Raw genomic sequence first — 25,277 nt, 5'->3', positions numbered from 1 at the left:
ATATATCATATATATAATTCTAATTAGATTAGATTCTAATTGGAATCCATCTTGACTATACAACTGCCTTTATCTTCTGTTTTTATTTGTTAATTGCATTTTGCTTGCTCTGCTTTGAGTTATAATTTTTGAGGCTTTACTTTATCCCCCACTCCATCTAGACCATGATAAATTCCTAGCAGGTAGGGATTATCTAGTACTCACTAGATTTTTTAAAGAAAAAAATTTTTTCTCTTGAGAACCCGTTGATAACTTGTATCTCATTTTCCTTTGTCTAATCTTACTAGAAAATATTTTCACCAAAAATTTAGAAAAGTCAGAAATGTGTTTAAATGCTCATATGTTAAATGCTCCAACATGCCAAAAAGAAAAATTACAGCACTTATAATTTAAGTTTTAATATTCATCTGTAATCTTATAGAGAATACATTGTATTTTCATTAATACTATTAATTAATCCAAAATTTTACCTGTTTATTATTTCTAAGATTTCAGAAACAAAGCAGTAAATGTTTATAAATGATTAGAAAAACTGTTTGCTATAAAGAGTATTAAAATGCCTTAAAATGTAGTTTATATGGATTTTTTTACGCCTTCAGTTATAAAAACCATCTTATCATTATTATTAATAATAGTAACATTATTACTTGATACAACAGGGAGTACAAAGAATGATGCCCTAGGAATAAAGGAAACCTCCTATTTCTTATAATTTGATAAAACCTTTTTTCTCAGCAAAATATTATATAATATTAGCATGCCACAACATGAAATTCTTTCAAGATGCCTCATCGAAACAACAAGTTCTATGACAGCTGTATTATGGGGAACCCTTGGCCCCTCCATGTGAAATAGGGAATGTAAGGACTGAGGTGTCTACCACAGGACCCAGTGTTGAAGGCAGGCGGACTGAAGAGGAGGCCGACCTTCAGATGCTCAACCCTCAGTTCCCAGTACTCACACACTAAGGATTTCTCATTTAAAAAATGGCTGGCAGCCTATTTGCCTCAGTTTTCACTAACGTACCTGAAGAGATATTAATACTTTAAAAACCATTTCAGGATTTAATTTTTGTAAGATGATTTTGGGCACACTATTTTCAGATGTATCAAAGAATAAATTTGATAAGTGAAATCAGTTGCTCCATAGATCAAAATAAGAGCTCAAGCTCTCAGAATGATCTGGGAAATAAACAGTAAATTCACAGTAAATTTAACGGAAGTCTAAAATGATGAAAGATTCTGAAAACTAGATTTTAAGAGGGAATTATAAATTATAAATTATGACTGTGCCAACAGTATCCTAAACTAAAAATGATGGCTTTTCCATAGTAAATCTGAGAGCTTTGATATTTGAAATATATAATTTGGGCTTGTGTCATAATCTTAGCCTCCAGATAGAACTCCTTTTGCTTTGATTTTACAGGTTAGAAATGATAATCAATTTTAATATTTTAATATTAAGACTAACATGTTGATTTATTTTCTACCATTAATTATATTTCATTTTTTTAAGTAAAGTATATAACTTTATAATTATTCTTAAGTTTTGGCCTCTGGACAATATCTGTAGGTGCTTAAAAATCAATCCACAAATAATTTTCTGACCCCAATATTTACAGATTAAGATACTTAATATTTATGTTTTGTATGTATTATATTTAAATATTCACTAGTGAGTCCTATGTTACGAAAATAGTTCACTAGTACTTCTCATTTATATGTTGGCCTTTTCAATTTTATTGTTAAATTTTTCTTAATTCAACACCTGGGCCTATAACTTATTAATATAACGAAAACACAAACTCTAAACTGCTGTACATTTTCTGTAAAACTGACCAATAAATTTTGAAACATAAAGCAGAATTTACACGAACTAAATTTTTCAATAACCTATTTAAAGTTAGAGGTAATACCACTTATCACCTACCTACCTGCATGAATCTGGCAACTTGAGATCTCTATATAGTTGTTGTTTGTTTTTGAGACAAGGTCTTGCTCGGTTGCCCAGGCTGAAGTGCAGGGTCACTGCAGCCTCAATCTCTTGGGCTCAAGTAGTCCTCCCACCTTGGCCTCCTAAAATGCTAGGATTACAGGTATGAGCCACCATGTCCAGACTTACTTGACATTTTAAAGTCTCAGTTTCCTTATCTTTAAAAGAGCAATAAAAATGTTTTACTGTGAGTTGTTTTGATAAGTAGAGTAACATGATACATGTTTGAAATATTTGAAATATTAAGGGCCTAAAAATTTGTAATTAAAAACTGGGCCCAGTGACAGGCATCTGTAGTTCCAGCTACTCAGGAGGCTAAAGTAGGAGGATCACTTGAGCCCAGGAGTTCAAGGCTGCAATGAGTCAAGACTGTACAACTGGACTCCAGACTGGATGAGAGCAAGACCTCAGATTTTAAAAAGAATGAATTTGTGATTGAAATAATATTAATTCAGGATTTTGTTCTATTTATAAAAAATATCTGAAATATACTTTCATCTAATTAATAAAGAATATGTCATATAAGAATAAAATCATGATCTGTACTGAGAGGTTTTTTAAACGCATTCAGAAGCCAGACCGGAGGGCAGAGGCCGGAGGTCAGAGGCTAGAGGTCAGAGGCTAGACAAGTGTTATTTGTCATCTAGTTAGCTGTAGGTAAAAAGACCACTTAATAAAATGAGTGTATTAGGCTGATTTAAGTAAAAGTGATTGATTTTCATTTAACATTTGTCCATTATTGTTAAGTCAAGTTGGAAAATCAATTTAAATGTGACCCAATGGGAGAACAGTTCCAGTATCCACATGCATTTAATGACAAGAACACATTAGTACTCATTTGCTTATAACAGTATTAAATAAAATGATAGCTTGTGTTTAAATTATTTTACAGGTGTGACACAAGGCAGCAAAATACAGCATATCAAAATGACAATGGAGATAATCTAATATCACACATTGATCTCTTCTTATTTTGAAAGAAGAAAATCAGTGAGAAATAGACAAATTTTATAAAGAGAGGAAACTGGCATAAAATTTAAATAAATATACAGATCTCTTAAAATCTGTATTTCCCTTACTCACTTTCATATGCAGTTATTTTCAAATTATTTTAAAGTGTAACCAGTAGCAAGATACCCATTATGGATCTAGAATCACAGTATTTTTATAGTCCCTTGAACATGTTTCAAATACTATGCAGAATATATGACACTTTTTAGTCTTATAGTAACTTGTAAAATATTTATTTATTCATTATTGCTGGCCTCATGAAATGTCTATTTACTAAAAAAAGTATGAATTAATTTAAACATATTCTAAACAATAAGTTAGAATTTCCACCTGCATGAATTATTCTGTTCAAATACTGTTAAGGCCTACTCTCTGAGAGCAATGTGCAGGGTTTTGGGGATACCCTTATGAGCATATGAAAAATTTCATATTCATAGAGCTGGGTTGGTTGCAATTAGATTTTTTTATAAAAACAAGACTGCTAGAATTCAAAGGTATCTTTTTGATCATTTATTTTTCTACACACAAATGAGAAAACTGAAGACCAGAAGGTTTAGAAAATTTGTGCCAGATTGAAGCTGATAAATGACAGTATCGAGATCCCAACTCCCCTGACTCCCAATGCAGTGTTCTTTCCAATATGCCACCAAGGGCTATAGGAATGGCTCTAATTTTTCCTCCTTCCTATAACTCACTTTCCCAGCTCCTAATCTCTTGCATAACTCACCTTTTCAGCTGCCAATCTCTTGCTACAGTTTGAAAAGCAATGTGCAATTCCTGGAATATATAAGCTAGTTCATCCCTCTTGTGCTTTTGAACACGCTTGTCCCTCATGGAGAGAATTGAAGTAGGGATGGAAGTTGCAGTATACGAAGGGGTTGAATTACACAACTTCTAAGGTTTCTTGTGATGTAAAAATTCCTTATTCTGTATAAACTTGCTGTAGAATTTATTGCCACTTCTAAATATTAAATATTATTTATAGATGCCTATATAATTAAATGTATGTTGTGTATGTGTATTATTGAGTAATATGCATGCATTCTGAATATATGCCAAAGTAACTTATCAGTAAAACACAGATACACAGTTGATAAGCTAGGCACCAGAAGAATCAGGTTCAAAACTGAAATTTTAAAAGTGCTTCCCTACATGTATAATTGCCCTAAGTCAGTCAGTTATTGCCTGAATAGGTAGAGGAATCAAGTGCTGCACTGTAAAATGACAGCACGGAATAACGAGCTCTCACTGGATTTTAAAACCTGACTCTCAATCTAGATTCTGTTACATTCGGCAATGTACCCTTGGGAAATTCACCAAACATCTCTAGATCTCATATTCATCTGTTAAATGAGAACAGTATGACACCGACTCAGCACAGATAGGACAAAAATGTGGTAATTAAACATACATAAGACATAGTAGGTGCTCAGTGACTGTTAGCTGAATTGGAGTTCTGACCCTTCTCTATAAAAATAAAGTATACTCCCCTCTCCTGGAATTACGAGTTCCCTCAACAACGACAATACCTTGCTACCTCCCATTAGACACAAACATCACCACGCACACAAGTATATGCATGCGCACGCACACACACACACACACTCATAGAAGCATTGGAAGTATTGGAAACCCACGTTTTATTCCCGAGAAGCAAGGAAGAAGACCCCTGGCAAATCAAGAAAAATAGCTGAAGCCAATAATCCCTGTTTTTCAGTTAATGAACCTAAATCTGTGGTCTAAAAAACAGAGTGGATTTATATTAGGAAAAAAGTGTTCTTTCATCTAAGAATCCACTTGACCACTTGACAATCCACCAAATCCACCAATTTGACCTGTTATATCACATATAATATGACCTGCTATATCATAATTTTTATGTGATTCCTTTTGGAGCCCATAATGAAAGGCTATCTACAAAGGCAGAAACATTGAGATAGGGCTAAGCTACTCAGGAAAACACATATTATTTCCATTCCTTTTACAAATTTGAGAACCCTCCAGGAGTCTAATTCTAACTTCTTTTGCATCATGTTATTGTCCAATTCAAAGCTGTTACTATCCACAGACTATAAATAAAATCTAAATCCTTAATGCCTGCAGATTTTTGCATCTTCAATAATTAACAGGTACAAAAATAAATGGGTTGATACATGAAACGAACACTATTTCATTTGTATGTTTTCCTACTTACATTTAAAGATCATCATTAAAGGAAGAAAACACTGCTGCAAAAAGAAAAGTATGATATATCTCAAAGCCAAATTTGTGATTTTAAATTTGTAGAAAACTTAAGAATATCTAAGCTACTGATTATACTTTACTACTGAAATTTACTTCACTGTCATTAGAGGTAAGATACATGTGTAAAAACTAAAATAATTCAGTGTGCTCTATATTTTCATTACAGAGCTTTTCTTTTTATTTTGTCCAAATAAATGGAGAACATGAGATATAATCCAAAAATCATACTTTTGAAGTTTTGAGCCTTATCTGTTTTTTAAAGATTTCCCCTTGAAGGGTTACAAGCCATTTTTTGTGGCCAAAATTCTCATAAACAATATGGTTAGTTGCAATTTCACATTGAAAACTATGACAGAATAATAATATAGACTTAATGGTAAAAAGGTGTTAACTAGACAAACATTAGTGGAACAGCAACAGTGGGAGGAAAGGAAGGAAAACAAAATTTTAAGAAAAGACTGTTTAGTCATTTCAAGTTTCAATCTGTTTACTTCCAAGTGATTAGGGCTGCAATAGTGAAATATACAACCTTAAAAACATAATTTATAGTTTATTATTTGAATGACACTTCATTTTCCTATTGCCTGCAAATTATTAATTAAAACAACACCTTTTCCCTATTCTTCATTTTTTCCTTTTCTTTTCTTTCTCCTTTTCTAGGTCTTGATTCTCTCTCCTTCTATATCACCTCATAATCTGATGTTTCCTCTTCAGTGAAGTATTTTGTATGCTGGTAAACATGAAAGTAATATCATTCAGATTTACTGCTGTTGCTATACCTAGGGATTTTATTCGAATTTATTGGTACTTGTCTATCATTCCTAACTGCCCTACAGTAACTGTCAAAAGGTGAAGTTCTGAATATTAACCCAAAGAAGTATTTGAAATATGTAAATGAAAATATTTTATCTCACACACACACACACACACACACCTCTCTCCTTCCTAAACTTCTTATCTCATAAAAGAGTACTGATGCCAGAGCATGAAAAGTGTATTAAGAGCTTAACATCAGTATTAATAACTCAGATTTATAACTCTTAGCAATTAATTAAGATTAACGACAGAAGTCATCCCTTTTTCTCCAGTGTAACACTTCCTCACATCTTTTCAATCTCCCATTCATGAGCCCCTCCATGCTCATTTCAGGCTGTGAAAAACAAAGGTCCTGAAACTTTGATCCTGTTATCTGTTGCTTTTTGTATCTGAGATTAAGGAAGTAGACATCGGCAAATTTACAACCAACAGCTCAGACAGCTGTCCTACTTTAAGCAGTTAATGGAAAAGCAACTAATCTAGTTAAGAGCATAAGACTAGTTCATAAATCTGGATTCAGAGGACAGTTAAAACCGTCCTACCTCTTCTGGAGAGTAGTAACTGAATTAAATTCTCTTCTCACTGTTTGTTGAGAAGAGCCAGCGTTTCTGTAAACTGGACTAATGCACTCAGAGCTAACATAAGCCACATGTAGGCCAGCACCATAGATGATTATGCAAAAGATTAATTAACATTAAAATATATGATTTGGCTAGGACAAATACAGGTCTCACAAGAATTCCAATCACTGAAAATTTTTCTTAAATAGAATATGAATAAAGATCAAATCTGTTTTTAAAAAATGAAAAAAATGCAACTGCAAGCAAAAAAAAATTCTGAAAAAGACAATAAAAATTAAAAGCCTTCATTTGTTCAAAATTTAGCCTAAAGGAAAATGATTGTGTTATGTTTTTATAATTCAGAAAATGTTCAATAGATTTAATTACAACTTAAAAATTAACCATCCAAAATGACTAATTTTAGCCCCATATAAATAACATTTGTATCATCATCCTTAGCCATATTTTTGTAGAAAATAATTCAAACTTGTTAAATTTCAGAATTGTTCTGTCCTATTTTTCTCAGTAGCTTGATTTATAAGTAGTAAAATAATAAGTAAAGATAACAGAAATGTTTAAATTCTACAAATTCAAATTATACCTCACTTATGAATCACTAGGATCTAATGCACATATTAACTTATAATTTATATTCTTAATTATAATAAAACTAAGAGGAACTATAATAGACAAAATTCTGTTCCTCGAATCAATATCTCATGCATATTACAGGGTAATTATGTTATCTGATGGCATAGGAGACTGTACCCAGAATTAGAGAGTTAAGATCTTGACCCTGCTCACTGAGCTGTGGGAACCACAATGGTGTGCTTAAGTCTAGTGGGCCTCAGTTTAGATACATCTGGTGAGGGATAGAGCAAATGATTGAGAGAAAAGTTATATAACTATAATTTGAAAGACATACATGAGGAAAATGGCTAAGTCCTGCTAAACACAGATAATGTAGTGACAAAGGGCATCGAAGCGGAAAATTCACATAAGCTCTCAGAGACATGCAAGTGGAATTCAAGAGGGAAGGTCGCATTGTCTAAGAATGACATCTAATGATGTCTCTAACGATGAGGACAAAGCAGTGGAAGCCTCAATCAATGTTAGGAAGTCAGACAAGGGAGAGAAATGAAAGAATTAGAGAAAGATAATGGGAAAGTAATCCCTCTTTACTCCAGAAATTTATCTGTATGCTATGTATGTAAACATGCTATTTGGATGTTTTATTGAAATGTTTTACAGACTTACTAACTCTTTTAGGCAACTAAGATTTGAGATGGGCATATGTGCGTGTGTCTGTGTGTATGCCTCATCAATCTGCACTAGGTTTGGCCTTAAAGCTATTTAAATAAAATAAAGTGAATTCATAATTAACTATTAAGAAATCATTCATGTCAGGAAATGGCTCTAGAAAACAAAAGTGCTTGATTTAAAAAAAAATTAGAAAACTAATATGATTCAAAACAAAAGTATGCTTAGTACTGGATATGATTATGAAATTTAATATATATATTATGTATTATTTTCAGTATACTAACCTGCTTACTAAGAAGCATTATGGGAACCTAAAGTATCTTTCTGCTACATTTTCCAAGTGAAAAGAGCTCTGTAAGGAGAAAGAGATGATGTATATCAGAGAATAAAATTATTGTGAAATGGCAAGGAGTTTGTAGAAACTATCCTAACTTTATAAGTTTTTTAAAAGCATAAGGAGAAAAAAAACTTGTAACTATTTGAAACTAGGAAAGTGTTAACCCAAAGCCAGAAAAAATAAAATGGTAAACAAATGTTCACGGGTATTCTTTCATTTCTCCTTATTTTCTGTTTCCTTCTCTCTTTTTTTTATGTTATTTGCAAAGTTTGAAAAATAAATTATTTTTATTTTATACCTCAAAATTATATCAGTTTCAAAATTCTTAAATGTTGGAGGTTGGAATTTGATTCAGAGTACAATTAGTGGAAAATATAAATAGAAACGATATGGAAAAATTTTTAAAGAAATTACTTAGTATAATTATTACTATTGCATACTACTATATATTAGTTTCTATGTTATACAAATCCTAGTGTTTTATTTATAAATAAAAATGAGAGATATTTAGCAAAGTTGAAAAGGCATTTTATAAGTACATTTTTAGGACTAAAGGGGCAATAAAAGCTTCCTACTCAAGCCAATTTCCTTAACTGAGTTATAAAGCTTTCCTTAAACTACACTTATAAATAGGGTTCTGGTAGACACATAGGCACCAACATAGTGCATTCTATTTAAGTAACAAACTGTCTACAAAACAATGCACTGTATCCCCCCTTGGGCTGGGTCTTCTGACCTCTAAATTTAAAAATGAGTATTTAACACATGTAGAATAATGTAGATTTTTGTAAATTATTAGAAATTATAGTAATTTATTTAAATATATATTTAAGCCTCTGTAATAAAAAGTATATAAAAACCATACACAAAGTAACCAAAAAATGGAAAATAAAGCTTAAAATTGTATCTGTGTTGACATTTCTGCTCCCCATTGGATGATTTAATTGATGTCTTCAAGGTATTCTACATCACAGCCATACGTTGAGCCTCAGAAAATAATGTGTTTAGTCCTGGACCACCAAGACATTTCGAAAGTATTCCTTTTTTTATTATTGTTATTTTTTTAAGATGGAATCTTGCTCTGTCACCCAGGCTGGAGTGCAGTAGTGTGATCATGGCTTACTGCAGCCTTGACATCCCTGGCTCAAGCAATCCTCCCACCTCAGCCTCCCAGGTAGCTGCTACTACAGGCATGTTCCACTCTACCAGGCTAATATTTTGTTTGTATTTTTTGTAGAGATGGGGTCTCCCTATGTTGCCCAGGCTGGTCTCAAACTTTGGGACTCAAGAGATTCTCTCATCTCTGCCTCCCGAAGTGTTGGGATTGCAGGTGTGAGCCCCACACTCAGCCAAAAGTATTCTTTCAGAGTGCCAGAGCTCACTGATGATGATGAAAAGAAGTTACATTTCTAAAACCAGTGCATTGAGAAGAGGTATTTACAATAATCGTTTTTTGTTTCTTGTTTATCAAAAGGTTGCTGATGAAATTTTAATCAAGATAAATATTTATCTAAACTTGGAAATTAATACATAAAATGTATATGATTCCACTAAATAGCTAATAATGCCTATATGGGGAGGGGAGACAACCAAGTACCCAAGTTCTGTTTACAGGTTCTTTGAAAAAAAATAAATTTTTTGGTAATTTAAATGATTAAATTTTGCATATTCTGCATTTCACTTCAGGAAACCAGACTGAGTCAACACCTTTGCCAACTTATATACCTAATTAAGAGATTATTTTATTGAAACTAAGAAATGTTATCAAAAAGCATTCTATTTCATGAATTTGTTATTTTCCACAGAAACAGTTGATGATATACACAGTGAGCAAATATGTCCTATAAGAATATATACATATATATAGTTATAAACATGCTATATGCACATTCATATATATATATATACACACTCTCCTAAAACAGTCAGTGGGATAGTAGTAATAATGGCATGTTCATGAGATGGATTATTCCAGTAAAAATTTATCTTTCAAATAGGTATAAACTGAAGTTAATTACTTCCATTAATTTAAATGGAATATGATGGTATTTTAAAGATGCCCTGAAAGGTAAAGGCCAAAGATAATAATAATGAAAGATAATATAAAGAACGGAAAAGTCTAGTGGTATTCTTTTCCAGCTTTGTTGCATCAGAATTGCCCTAAAGAAACTATAACGAATTTCAGATCTTATAGAAATAAAAGGTAAACAATGGGTTTACAGTTTTTAAACATGTTTATATTTTCTACTCTGTCACTTTAATATATAAAAGGAAATGAATAGAAATACATGGGCATTTTATACATGATAGGACTGACTCAATTAGGCTACAATAAAGGGTTATTTTTTCTAAAGCCCCTGAAATCTGTTACAAAGTTCAGCTATATGGCACAAAATAGTTGGATGGAAACTAAAAACTAAATTTAAGAATGTAGCCCTTTCTAAAAATAATGATTTTTGGGGTAATAATATTGACTAACCCAAGCTATCAATATACATATATTTTAATGATTTTTTTAAGAATGCAGTCATTAGCAGCATAATTCTAGGCACTGAAGACATTTGAAGCATCGAATCAATTGAGTGAAGGTTTCAATCTGCTCTGAAAGACCCACTAGTGGTTACACTTCGCAACTGTGATGGGAACATAATGGCAGTGTGATGCAGAATCTCTACTATCCAGATGCTTATTGTATTTGAAGATGACATGGTTTAAGAGTGCTAAGCACTGGGTGATTTGTTAACATAATGGAGTACAAAGCCATCCTTGAGAAGGTTGTAATCATTTAAGAAGCCACCATTAAAAAGGGCAAGGCCAGTGTGAGCCTGAAAATTCACAAGCAGGACTGAAAGGCACGAGCATAAATTTAGAACTAGAGATGTAAACAAGAGGTAGAGCCCAAAGCCTTTGACTTTGACGTTATCAGGATTCTCTGGTCCGTTTTAAATGAACTTGTGCAACCTGTCTTCTCTGATATTTTTGTGGGTTTTGCTGTAGATTTAAAAAATTGGAGGATTAAGATGTTCTGTCAGACTGAATATTCTTGAGAAAGCAATTGCCGTCAATCATTTCAAAAAAATGAAATAACATCTGCACAACTGACGAAAGTCCTCTCAATATACTGAAAAATATTTATGTTGCTTATTTCAACAAGACATAAAAACTTTGCTACATACTACCATCTGCCCTTAGGCCATTGCTCCCTGGCTACTTCCCTCTCCAAAGGATACTTTTGAGTCACCATCTCTCCTTTTACTCAAGAAAGGGAGCCTAAATTTTACGGATGATAATATTTTACGTAACTATAGAATCTTTATTATCTTACCATTCCCAGGAGCTCTTTATCAGGCTAATATTTTAACCAATTCTATTATGTCACATTTACGTGTGCAAAATTAAGGAGTTTTTGCAGTATTTCCATTGAAAAGTCAACAAATTCTTGAGTTTTTTGTTTCTGGTTGAATGTAGGTAGTAGAGGAGGAGAACCGCCCAAAAAGAAAATGTTTGCTTACTTCCGACTTAACATTTTATTTTTTATATGCAACTATAGGAATGAAGTCTTTATGAATAGGAATAAATTAAAGTCAATTCAATTTGGTAAATTTTGTTATACTAAAAAATTACATCCATCTGCAAAAAATTTAATTCAATTTCATCTGCGTGTAATAAGAAACCTTACAAGTTTAAAAACAAATGGTGGATGTACTTGACGAGTGTTACTAGCATTCTTCAACTGCTGTATACACACTTTTATGTCTGCTTGCTGCTGAGGAGAGACTGCCTTCTGAAGGTTAACATAACCTCGATTACAGCCAAGAAGCTCCTAGGGGATTTAATTGGTTTGTGGAACTACTCCAAAACTAGTGCTGCGCTTTCTTCTTTCTTTGCCTTTCTGCTTCTCTAACTCTCTCTTTTCAAATCAAAAAGGAGAACGCATGGTAATGCATCATTTATAAATTACCTTGTTACTGCGAAAAACAAAACACTGCTTTGAAAACCAAACAAACTCCTGCTGCGGACTCCGGCATGTTTGATGGAGGCCCTTCAAAAGAGTCCACGGCTTAATGGAGGTTGCTTATGTGGAGACTTCGATCTGTACCTGCTGTCCCCTGTCACTCCCTGGAAACTTGGCGGCAGATGTTGCAGCGTTAAGTTGTCTCTGAAGTGGCTTTCTGTCCTCGTCTCCCCACCGCAACGGAGTCAAACTACATTAGATCTCTTATTTGTGCCTAAGGCAAGTTTGGGAGCGCAGCTGTGTCCACCCCCACTCCTACCTTTGGTGTTTCAGGCCTCCAGGCAGCGAGAGTGAGACCAAAACGGTTCTGCCGCTCTCAACTACCTCCGCTGACAATCCGGCCGCTCGCTGCGGGCTGGGGAGGCCGCTGCCGCCGCTGCAAACAGATGTCAGCGACAACCTGCTAGCTTACACCTGGACGCGCGGCCCTCACCTCGCGCGCCGCGCTGAAACATTCATGACTCGGAGGACTTCCCGCCCCAATCAAAGCCCGGGCCCGGCGTGCGGCTCGCGGACCCCGCCACCTCGGCGGGAGCTGGCGCGCGGAAGAGAGCGCGAGAGAGGGCCCGAGCGGGAGACTGCTCGCCTGCTTTGATACTTTATGCCTGAACTTCAATTACTTGATCAAGGACTTCAATTCAGCAGTGAATTCTTCCACAAACGTGCCCGGTGCGGCCTCTCAGCCATAAAAGGGGCGCATTTGGCTGGAAATTCGCCGTGACGGGACTTACAGAGTAAATGTGCGTGACTCTGGGTTGAGTTCTAGGAACGCTGATTTGTTTATACAACTAAACTTGAGTCTCAAGAGGCAGAATCTGCAGTAAACAATTATAAATAAATGACAAGATTGTTTTCCTAGGTAGAAAACATGCTGTTGACTAGGCAGAGGTCGTGTTATTTAGGACCATTAGCCACAACCTGAAAACAACTGTGTTTTATTGTCTCTCAAGTGGCATGAAGTTTGTTTTTGCCTTTTTTTAGAGTCACTATTACTTCCTTTAAAAATCAGATATAAGAAAGCATTCTTAATTACTTCTTGACAATACACATCAAGTTCCATCCATTTCTAACTAAAAAAATTGTTTAAACTCTTCCTGATTTCTACAGTGTAAAAATTGCTTTATAATCACACACATGGAACTTGTATACCTGTATAAATACTTCATAAGAAGCATAATCAAAAGTAAATATTATGCATATATACACACAGAAACCATTATGAGCACAGAAAACACAGGAAAATAAAATTATTTGCAAAATATATTCAATTTATATGTTGATAAGAAAGTTTATTTTAAAAAGAATTGACCTTAAGAGACAATAACATTTGTTCCAGTGAACTTTTTGCTATGCATAGACAATTCTTTTAGAGGGAATCAGTGTATCTAATCTAAGCTGATACAATGCTATTTACAAATTTCCTAATATTCCTAATATCAGATAATTAGTTGAGAACATAGATTTGTTGATATAAAAGTGATATACATTTTCAAAGGGCAATGGACATCTCTTAAAAATATAAAATCTTTCATGAATTGATCTCAGTTCAATGTTTTTCATTTAATCAGATTTTGATTGACATTTGGGATGTAAATTTGCAAACAATAGGATTTCACCCTTGCTTAGACCCCAATTGTAGGTGTGCCTGATTATTTAAAGCTAACAAAAGAACTCCAGGACTAATTTTTCTCATTCAATGAATGATTATGCCAGGACTTACACACACACACACACACACACACACACACACACACACACACTACCCTGCGGTCAATTCATTTTCTCCTTTCTTGAAGCAAATATAAATGTAGATAGATAAACAGTTATTTAAAGAACAGCCAGAGAAGTAGAGGCTACTACCACTTGGGCATCGTAGTCCCCTAAATTTTAATTTTCTTTAGTACATGTAATTCCATGAGATAAACCACACCTATATAAACTAAATTGGTAAAAACCATAAGGTTCAGTAACTTTAACATTTTACCAACTAACCACAGTAAGTAGAAGGTAGCGGTGAGCTATGGATGTCTTCTCATGCATAGATAAAGCATTACCAAAGCAGATCATCCAATTTTAATGTCATGTATCCAAATTAGCTGTGCCAAATATACTCTAAATTCCTAATACTCTTCCTGCCTCTGCGTCATTATTTTCTGAATAGGTAAATTACTGTAAATTCCCCAAATGAAAGATACTCTAAAGCAAAAAAGAACTGAAATTTAAGAAATATTATGTGCTCTTTCTATAAAATAGAAATAAAACTTGTAGGATATTAGAGTCTCAATACAGATTATATCACTGCCCCATGCAAATATGATTTTATTTAAACAAATAATTAAATATTACTTTTTGAATAATAATATTTTTATGTTTACATTATTTTAGAGACTTAAAAAAATCACTGAAATATTTACCATGATTAAGTGTCCTATGATTGTTGCAGATTATTTTTGGCACAAGTTGCCTTTGTCAATAAAGATATTTACTGTGCTGGTGACTATAAGAATAGGGCAACTGAAGGCTTCATTTGTTCACAAGAAGCCAACTGAAAATTAACATATAAAAATGTATAAACTAGTATAAGAAATTGTCAAAACAAAGTGAAAGCATAGTGGAAATAAATGTATTTAAGAAGAAACAAAGGAAAAAGAAGAAGGAAGGAAGGAAAGGAGGGAGGGAAAAAGGAAGGTGGGGAGGAAGGGAGGTATGATAGCACTTTAGAGATGGTGAAACCAAAACAGTATGGTGTCCTAATACATACTGTAAACTTATAAAAAATGTTGGGGCCCTTCAATTATCCCAATAATGTACAAAAAGCTATTTCACTAAAGTAGTGCAATAATTCTTGCTGTGTATTTTTATGATTAAATCTCTGGAAAAATGTAGGTTAAGGTTTATATGTGTGTGGGATAGGGAAGTTATATGGGAGTTAATTTTATGAAATAAAGAAGACCTGGTTGATGATGTGGAGTTGACATAAATTCGGATTTTTTTTTTTAATATTTTGAGATAGGGTGTCCCTCTGTTGCCCAGGCTGGAGTGCAGTGGTGTGATCTCAGCTCACTACTGCAACCTTCACCTCCTGGGTTCAAGTGATTCTTTCACCTCAGCCTCCCGAGTAGCTGGGACTACAGGTGTGCCCCACCACGCCTGGCTAATTTTTGTATTTTTTGGTAGAGACAGGGTTTCACCATGTTGGCCAGGCTAGTCTCCAACTCCTGGCCTCAAGTGACCCACCTGCCTCGGCCTCCCAAAGTGCTGGGATTACAGGTGTGAGCCACCACACCTGGCCACATTCAGGTATTCTTAATAATCTTTGTGAAACAATGAAAATGGAAAGCTGGGAAATAAAAATGTGGCGGGGGGGTGAAGATTTCTCAAGTTGTCTAAAAGGTAAAGGTCATATGCTGATAACTACAGACTTGACATAAAACCTCAGTCTAAAACAAAATAATAAATATTATAAAAAAGCACTAGCAAGAAACATAAAGGCAAAACAGCAAATCATGCCAAGCTTACCTGATTTTCTTGAGGGAAGAATGTGTGGTTGGTTTGGTCGGATGGGTGACTAGATAGATATACATTATACCTTAAATTCAGCAAGGAATTTAACACAATTATTAAATATCCGTGGGAATCATGTAGTAAACTGAGTTTGTACTTTTGGGTAGGTTCCTAGCTTTAACATAGTAATGACACTTAACTGTGAAGTGTCCATATAGTAATGATATTATATATATAAGTGTCATATAGTAATGACATCCTATAAGTGTCATATAGTAATGACATTATATAAGTGTCATATAGTAATGTCATTATAGTAATGACACTTAACTGTGAAGTGTCCATCTGTGAGAAAAGGCTCTCATGGGATGCCACACTGAGGTTTCAACATTGGCTTGAAATAAAAATTTGCAGGTAAGAAAACATCAGAAGTACTGAAGCTAAAAAGAATAGGTATGATGATAAAAGATTAACTCAGACTGCATCAGGCACACATAGAATCATAATATGTATCTGATGAAAAAAACAAATCAATTAATTGAATCAACAACTGATGTTTACTAAGCCTGAAGTCCCACACTTAAGTAAAAACAAATTTTTAAAAAAGGCATAAATAGCATATAGAGTGGAAAAAGTGGGGTTTTAGTTAACCTCACATAATAAAAGTCAACTATATTTTATCTACATCTCTGATGTTTGGAATCTTTGAAAACTGAAAGTTTTATCCTACATTTGTCACCAAAATTCATTCGGAAGCAATGAATTTTACAATTCATATATATTAATATATAATAGAAAAATGTCTGAATAATATGATTAGGAGATGATGCTTTACATAATATTTGATACATAGATTGTATCATATTCCTAAAATCAGAAAAATCCTGAATTTTGAAATAATCTGACCTCAAGAGTTAGAATAAAGGCTTTGGACTTACCTTAGACAAAAGTATGAGCATAGTGATTAAAAAAAAAAGGAAAAGGAAGAAAATCTTGGTCAAAATAATGGAAAGGGAAGCATTATTCTTCAAACATGAAAAAATAAATAATTTAACCTGCTGGGGCAACATTTGAAATATTACAGCATTATAATTTAAGAAGAATGTTAAATTTATTTGATATCTAACAGATTACCTGATATATGTTAGGCACTAGGTAAATATTTGTTGAATGAATGATTATAATGCATCATTTTAAAAACTAAACATACCAATTTATCTAAACTCACATATTTCTTCTTTTCTATTCCCAGTGAATCTTTCTGGTTTTCACTTCTGAATCCCAGATTATCTAGCAAACCACGAATCACTGCCTCGGTGACTTTGCTCATGATGCCACATCTATGGAAATGTTCATTCTACATATCTCCTAACTATATTCGAAGACAGGGCACCTATATTTTTGAAGAAGCTTTCCCTAATCTCTCCTGAGGGAGAGCTAATCTTTATTTTCCTATGCACTCAAGAGTACCCAGAACACATTCCAGAATAGATCTTATTTTTGTATATGTCTTGTTTCCCAAAGTTCAGGTTTCTTAAGGGCAGAGGCTGCTGTTTGTTTCTACCCATCGATATTACCTGATGCCATTGCTTTTACATATTTATAATCCAAAAATTATTGAATTGAATCAAAATTAATAGGAATAATGAAAGACTATAAATTGCAATCATGACAGTTAAAAGAAAATATAAAGTATTAGCAAGAGAGCTGAGACCACTGTCTGTTTTTATTGGCTAGTATATATTCAATGTTAGCTCAATACCCAGCACTTAATAAGGTGAAAATTATTGAACAAATAAACTAGAGTCTAACCTGGGGAATAAAAACTAAGATGATGCACGAAAACGATTTTAAAACACATGACGTTAAAGTCTAGCATGTAGAAGAGGAAGAAGAGTTAGTACACGTTGTTCCAGAACAGAACTCCAGATCACAGATGAATTTAAAAAGATACAAATGTTATTATGTGAAAACTTTTTATGAAGAACCACAGTGACTGGATCATGAAAGAGACTGCTTTATAAACCAACTAGTTCTCTCTACTTATGGTCTTAGCAAACAGTAAATGATGATCTGTTGGGAAAATTCCAGGAATAAATTTTCTCAAATTGCCTTTTTAAAAAAATCCCCTGAAGCTGAAGTTCATGAAGTTTATTCCCTTGTTAAAACAGAGGAATGATCGATCATGTTGACACGCAGCGAAACAATTCTAATGAGGTAGGAGGCAGTACTAGATTCTGGAGGTGAGGCTTGGACACCAGACCTAATTGATGATTAACTAAAACAGGGACGGGGCGAAAACACTTTCCCGTAAGACACACTGACCAGGGTGCCATGTCAGTTTGCCATTGCCATGGCAACATCCAGAAGTTACCACCACTTTCCATGACAATGATCCAATGACCCAGAAGTTGTCACACCTTTTCTAGAAATGTCTGCATGATCCACCCCTTAATTTTCATATAATTAAAAGTGGGTATCAATATGACTACAGAACTGCCTCTGAGCTGCTCCTCTGGGCACACTGCCTATAGGGTAGCCCTGCTCCACAAGGAGTAGTACCTCTGCTGCTGGTATGCGCTGTCACTTCAACAAAAGTTGCTAACACCTCTGGCTTACCCTTGAATTCTTTTCTGGATGAAGCCAGGAACCTTCCTGGGCTAAGTTCCAATTTGGGAGCCCTCCTGCCCTGCATCAGATTCCTTCTTAGATGAAGTTAAGAACTCTCCCAGGCTAAGCTTCAATTTTGGGACTCACCTGCCCTGCATCACTACTATTATGAACTGTACTGTCTCTGAACCAAACCTATCCATTGTTACATATGAAAAGGTTTTAATCAATTTTTCTTACATCAATACAATGGGAAATAGTACTACTATATTACTGAAATTACAAAACTGGAGTAATTGTAGCCACATTTCCAAAACAAAAATATAGCCTCAGACAGGCTACCCTGGTGGGGAAAAATATATACATATGTGTGTATGTGTGTGTTTGTGTGTTTATCACTATCACAGATTTTTATAATGCTTTATAATTTTAAAGACACTTTTACATAATAGTCAAGAAACTCGATTACATCAACTGTTGAAGGCAGGGAACATATTTATACCTATAAAACAGATTCTGAGGCCTTTGCCCTAGGCCTTATTGCTACTAAATGCTACTAAATGCTAGAGAAGGACTTCAGCTACTAACTCCCAGTCTGTTGGAACATTGTGTCTTCAAAGTCAAGGGCTGATGCAATGATTGTGCTTATTAAAGTATGTGTACAAATGACCAGAATTGTAAAGAATTTCTTGAAAAGGGAATGGTGTAAAAATGTAGTTTGAAGACGCATTCTAACAACAAGTAATTTATAGAAAACTCTATGTAATAGAAATCTATACTTGACAGTATTTCCTTCCTCAAGTGCAACAGGGCTTTAAAATCATTTTTTATTACTATTTCCCTGCCTTCATTATACTGACTCAAGCAGTTAGCTTTTTCTCAATACATTCCCATATACAAACCTCATCTCCTTCCTGAGGTCGCATCAAAGAAACCCGGTCATACTGCCGCCTCAACAACGCCCAGAGAGCATCAAGACGACCCTAAGGGAAAATGAGATTTGTGAATTCCCGGAGAATGTACTCAATCTCTATGTACTGAATAAATGAAGACGTAAAACGAAGAAAGTAAAATCTTCTTTACCCTCATTTCTTTCATAAGGTAAACTAATAAGTAATAAAAACCTAGAGGTTCTTATTGCCAAGAAAGTATTCAGCTGTTAAGAGTGTACAACGAATATCTGCAATTTCATCTACCCCCTTTCAAGTAGCTGGGGGGACGTGGTACCAAAAAAGTTACAATGTCTCCAGAAGTTTTGAGTTAAATTACACAAAATCTGGACACATACCTTAATTGGCGTGTACCATTTTGTCTGAGGAGGCTGGTGTGTGGGTTTGGGTCGAGGTGGTCTAGGCCTGATGGGTTCCTCTGTTTCTTCAGGAATCTTCACCACAGCATTTTTGGCTTTCTCTAGCCTTGCACCTTCCTCAGTAGATCCTTTATCACCCCAACGAACCTGTGAAACAAAGGGAGAGTACTGTTATCAGACATAAAGTGTCCTAGAGGAACAGGCTCTTATTGAGCCTATGGTCCTTTAGTTCACATCTCAGAGTGAAAAAGAAGATAAGCAGGTATCCTAATTCCTAATTTCTCCTCTTCAGAGGCTGAATAGGTTTCTCACCACTCCTTACTGTATTTAATATTAAGATCCAAAAAAAAAAACCCTTTGTAAAAAAATCTGGAGCCAACTAAATTTGAAGCAACCATTTTTCCATAGTTTTAAATAAAGAGTCCATTTGTGGTTTACATATGAAATGCATGACAGTGTGTAATTCTGTTCTCTAATTTGGTTTGTTCCCCTGCTAGCTAAACACATACCCATATGTAGTGATGACACTGGAAGAAATATATGAAAATGATGATAGTTAGCATTTACTGAGTGATTACTATGTGTCAGTCTGCATTTAATCCATACAAAAATGCAGTGAGATAGATACTCTATTTTCTTCTTTCCAGATGAGGCACAAGAAGGTTAAGTGATATGCCCAAAGCCAGCTAGTAAGTGATGGGGCAGGGATTCAAACATGGATTGAAATGGGTTAATAAGTTTCCAATTGGTTAGAATTTTACAAATGTATTTTATACAAAAGAGTTGCTTCTTCCAAACTTTTCATCACATTTGATTAAGGCAAAAAGTATGATCTGAACATTTAGTTTTTGAAAGTAAAATAATTATACATGAGTTTTCTTTACTTCTATAGTTCTACTATGTAATGTAGTGTTCAGCCTTTAGTTCCCAAGCTCATCTGAGTATGGTTGTGTGGCATATGATTTTTTTCATTGAGGAGGTCAAATCTGAAAAGACTGCTTTGAAAAGAAAAGTTCAGGAACACTAGAGAATTCCACAAATTATAGCAAATTTCCTCCTCTGAAAACTCTTGACATTGAAAAACAAAAACATCAAATGACTGTTTTATTTTTCAATAGACAGAAATTAAGAGCTAAATTTGAGTCAAACTGGGCATGTAAAAATAGGATGCAGCCCCTGGAGAAGCGCTTGTCCAACCAGGAGTAGTGGAAAGTCCTACAAAAACCAAGGACATCACCAAAGATGGGCAAGGTCAGAGGAGTGAAGCTCTAGAAACCTATACTAAGACCTACCCAGGGCACACTATGACACACCAGAGTTAAGTGATTTCTAAAAAGAAAAAAAAAAAATCCTAAGACTTCGTAAAGCATTTTAATGATCTGAATTAGTGGGTAGGGATAGAGAAGATTACTATTCATGGAAAGAACTATTCAGTCTTTTTGATAAGGCTTACTTAGATGTTTTTACCTTTTTTTACTACAATTTTAGAATGGGCTTTCAATTTCAAGTGGGCCCTGTTGAGTCATTAAAATGTATCTATATCTTTCAGTGTGATCAATGATACTAGAATGTTTTTATGAGGCTGTTAAAATTGTTTTAAACACCATTAAACCTTTAGAGCTAGATAGTTGGCTTTCTTTCCAGAGAAATGACCTTCTCTTTCCAATCACGGTGCCATTACCTGGATAAACTAACACTTATAAAATCTTTAGATATAGCTAAATTGTATTAAAAACTCTAAAATCAGGACACGTATCCTTCCAATTGTAAAGGCTCGATTTTAAGGAAAAAAAAAGATACACAATTAAGTAAAGACACAAATGTCCTAACTTAGAGAAGTCATTCAGGGTAGAAAGAGAAGTAGATACAATTTAGATCCATTCAGAAATGATAGGCTGTAGCATAGACAGCTCCCTCGCCTATGTTTCACAGTTGATATTGCAGAGGTAATGATAATCATATTCTTCTTTCAAGTTTCACTGGCACTATTCTCAGATTAAAAAAAATACATATGAAGCTAGTTAAACTAGAGTTCTGACCCAATGTGGCATTTCTAGGTACTACACTATCAAATGACTGTACTTGAGAAATGTAGTTGCTGAGATCTAAAGAAGATCCATTAAAGAAATTCATTAGTTTTAGTTCATGAGGGAGCTATTTAATCATCATCAACATCATCACCACCACAAACACCACCACAAACAATTCTCACTTACTCAAAGTCTGAAACTAGAAATTATTAGAGTTTTCAAACTCTTAAAAGCAATTAAATATACATATATACGTGTATGTGTATGTATGCATAAATTTTAATGTTTTAGTTTGACCACACTGAGACAGTTAAAAAGGACAAAAGAATAACAAGAATAGACTGCTAAAGAAAGCCTTAGCAGAATTAATATATCAGGCTTTATTATGGAAAAAAATAAGTGTAAGCTTGATAGCTAAATTCTTCCAACTCCACTTGGCTTTCATTATAAGCAATAAAATTCCATAATTTCCAGAGCATATTTGGATGACTAGGAGGTTATATCATTGAGGAGCAATTTCAGAATCAAGAAAAGAAACAAAAACAGTTTCACACTGAATTGGCAGAAACACACAGTTGAAGTCATTAGGTATTGTGGATCAGTTGTGCTAACAGCTGTTATTAACATCATCTCAGTTCCAGCTTTCTAAAAATTCCCATTACCATAGTGTTTAAATATTTAATTTAAAGAAGAAGGAAGAAAAAATATTCTAGGTAAAAATCCCTATGCTGGCTTAAAATAACCTTAGCTATAAAAATGTGTTCTGTAATTCACATGTGCTCATAATTTCTATAATTCCTTTTACTTTTCCTAGTTTAAGGGCTTTTTTTGAAAAAAAAAAAAAGAGAGAAGTACCTTCCAGGTTTGAATAAGCATGCTTTTAATACAAATTTTGTTTGCACAGTGGCACCTGCCTGTAGCCCCAGCTACATGAGAGAATCGAGAAAATCGCTTGTGCTCAGGGGTTCAAGACCAGCCAGGGCAACACAATAACTCCCCATCATCCACTCCGGATTTCTTAAAAAATAGATAAATGAAACATTTCCATCTCCTCACTTAAATAAATTAATGTTTGAAAATGTTTAATGATGCTTAATTCTCAGTTCAATTTTTACTGTGTATTTTTATATACAGGTTGAGTATAGTTCAAAAATCTAAAATTCAAATTGCTCTAAAACCTGAAACCCTTGGAGTGCCAACTTAACAGCATAAGAGGAAAACTCCACACCTGACCTCATCTGATGGGTCACAGTCAACACTGTGTTTCATGCACAAAATTATTTTAAAACATTGTATATTTTAAAATTCATTTATGCTCGTATATTATGTTTGTGTATTTATTGTATATTTTAAATTCATTTATGTTTGACACACACCTTATACACATATTCTTTTTATTTGTGTATAAGATGTGTGTCAAACATATTCCTCTTATGTGTATGGGGTATATATCAAACAAAAATAAATTTCATGTTTAAACTTGGCTCTCCTCCCCAAGATATCATATTAAGTATGTGCAAATATCCTGAAATCTGAACAAAATCCAAAATCTAAAACACTTTTAGTTCCAGTCATTTCGGATAAGGGACACTCAACCTGTATCGTGTTTCCCTTTGTAACATCCACACTTGCTTTTCCATTTTTTTCTTCATTCTCATTCTCATTTCCATCTTGTTGATGGAATACTTCATGCAAGGTAGCCAACATTATCCAAAACTAAAATGGACCCAGATTTATTACAAGTTGGCTGCGGTTTTTTGTCACAGATTTTGTTCAACTGAAAAGGATGGGTGGGCAACATAATTTCACATCTTAAGAGTTAAAAACTCTTGAAACTTGAATTATAGGTTAGTTAGGGATGTGTGTGTGCCCTTGGCTCTCATAAATATAAACCGATAATGTTCCTTTTAACTCAGGACCCATTCAGGGGCTCACTCACACATTTCCCTTCCTTTAGAAAGAGATCTCAATCTTTGGAACACTGGAATATTAAACTAACAAAAATCTGACATATTCCTAGTTTTTTAAAGCAAGAATATTATTTATTCAAATAAGGCTCACATACTAATATCCTTACTTTATTATCATGTCGTATTTTATGAGTGAATTTCAAAATGGTATTGTTTATTATTCTGAATATGAAGTAGTACATGCTCATGGTCAAATACATTTAAAAAATAGGGAAATATATAGCATAGATTGAAAATTGTCCATCCAGAGAAACCTACTCATATTTTTGGTATATCCTATCAAGGCTTTTTTTTTCCCTGTTATATAGATCTTTTTACACACACATTTTGGAATGAGGTCAAATCAACTAAAAATAAGTGGTTACACATTATATTTGGATATTTGATTGTAACACTTTTATTTAAAAGTGTATGTTTTATACATATAGGAACATCCTATATACTTTTTTTCCCACCCTCCCAAGTCTAGAATGACACAACAAAGGTAAGAAAGGAAAATAACCTTCCTTCTGTGTCAAACAACACAAACTTGCCTAGCCATGCTCCTTATATTGTTTGAGATTCTCAGTTTCTAGCACACAAAAATACATGCAATAACTTCTCCAAAGACCAACTTAACTGCATCTAGCAACTGCCTATAATCATGGATAATTGGCAATGAGGTATCTGCTTCAGAGGATATTTCAACAATAAAGGGCAAGCTCTCTGGGAAAATGTCCATTGCTTCAAGATCTAATGTGGTCCAGAAAAGTAAGAATCACTGTCAGATGACCTATATAAACAGTTTGGTAATGACAACCATGTTCAGTATGTCTGGGCTTTTTCTTTTTTTTTTTTTTTTTTTTTTTGAGACGGAGTCTCGCTCTGTCGCCCAGTCTGGAGTGCAGTGGCGCAATCTCGGCTCACTGCAAGCTCCGCCTCCCGGGTTCACGCCATTCTCCTGCCTCAGCCTCTCCGAGTAGCTGGGACTACAGGCGCCCGCCACCACGCCCGACTAATTTTTTGTCTTTTTTAGTAGAGACGGGGTTTCACCGTGGTCTCGATCTTCTGACCTCGTGATCCGCCCGCCTCGGCCTCCCAAAGTGCTGGGATTACAAGCGTGAGCCACCGCGCCCGGCCTGTCTGGGCTTTTTCTAAGAAGAGTAAAATTTATTCTGAAAAGGGGAAACTCTCCTTGGGAATCTGAATTTTATTGTAATGTATAAAAGGAGAAAATTGCAATAATTGTGGGGTTGTTCATTAGGTTATCAATTTTTGCTGGCACAAAGCAGACATGACAATAGGAAACATGTGCAACAATGGTAAAATGCATAAAACACATTCTAATCAGAAAGGAAAATTATGACTAATAAGGAAGGAATGCCAGGATTTAATAATAAAGTCAATGTGTTCATGAAAAAATCCCTTGAACTGCTCCTTGGGATGGGATGCAGGCCTGTTTATACTGTTGTTAAGAGCTCAGTGCTGGTAATAATTGCCTATTACTAAATAATATATCACTTTGAAAAAATAGTTCATGGTGATAAGAAAATCTTATTTGACTTTTAAGACATAATATTAAAGTTCAATTTTAATCAACACTTTGGGCTAGTCTGAAAGTTCAATGCATTCTATAA

General features: G+C 34.3%; 1 protein-coding gene across 6 annotated transcripts in view; it reads right to left on the bottom strand.

Annotated features, from left to right (window-relative positions):
* Positions 1 to 25,277, bottom strand: part of ANTXR2 (ANTXR cell adhesion molecule 2) — a 153,419-nt gene that overhangs the window by 40,408 nt on the left and 87,734 nt on the right. For 5 of the 6 annotated variants that reach the window (XM_063610338.1, XM_055297211.2, XM_063610337.1 and 2 more), the window contains exons 15-16: positions 19,641 to 19,808; positions 19,255 to 19,335 (exon numbers count right to left, since the gene is read on the bottom strand). In XM_063610338.1, the coding sequence (XP_063466408.1) occupies positions 19,255 to 19,335; positions 19,641 to 19,808 (249 nt within the window). Of the gene's footprint in view, positions 1 to 17,239; positions 19,336 to 19,640; positions 19,809 to 25,277 lie in introns of those variants that run through there. The other variant, XM_055297210.2, reaches the window with a different exon arrangement.

This window comes from Symphalangus syndactylus, chromosome 10 (assembly GCF_028878055.3).
Source record: "Symphalangus syndactylus isolate Jambi chromosome 10, NHGRI_mSymSyn1-v2.1_pri, whole genome shotgun sequence".
Classification (NCBI taxonomy): domain Eukaryota; kingdom Metazoa; phylum Chordata; class Mammalia; order Primates; family Hylobatidae; genus Symphalangus; species Symphalangus syndactylus.
This window is presented reverse-complemented; position numbering and strand designations above follow the sequence as displayed.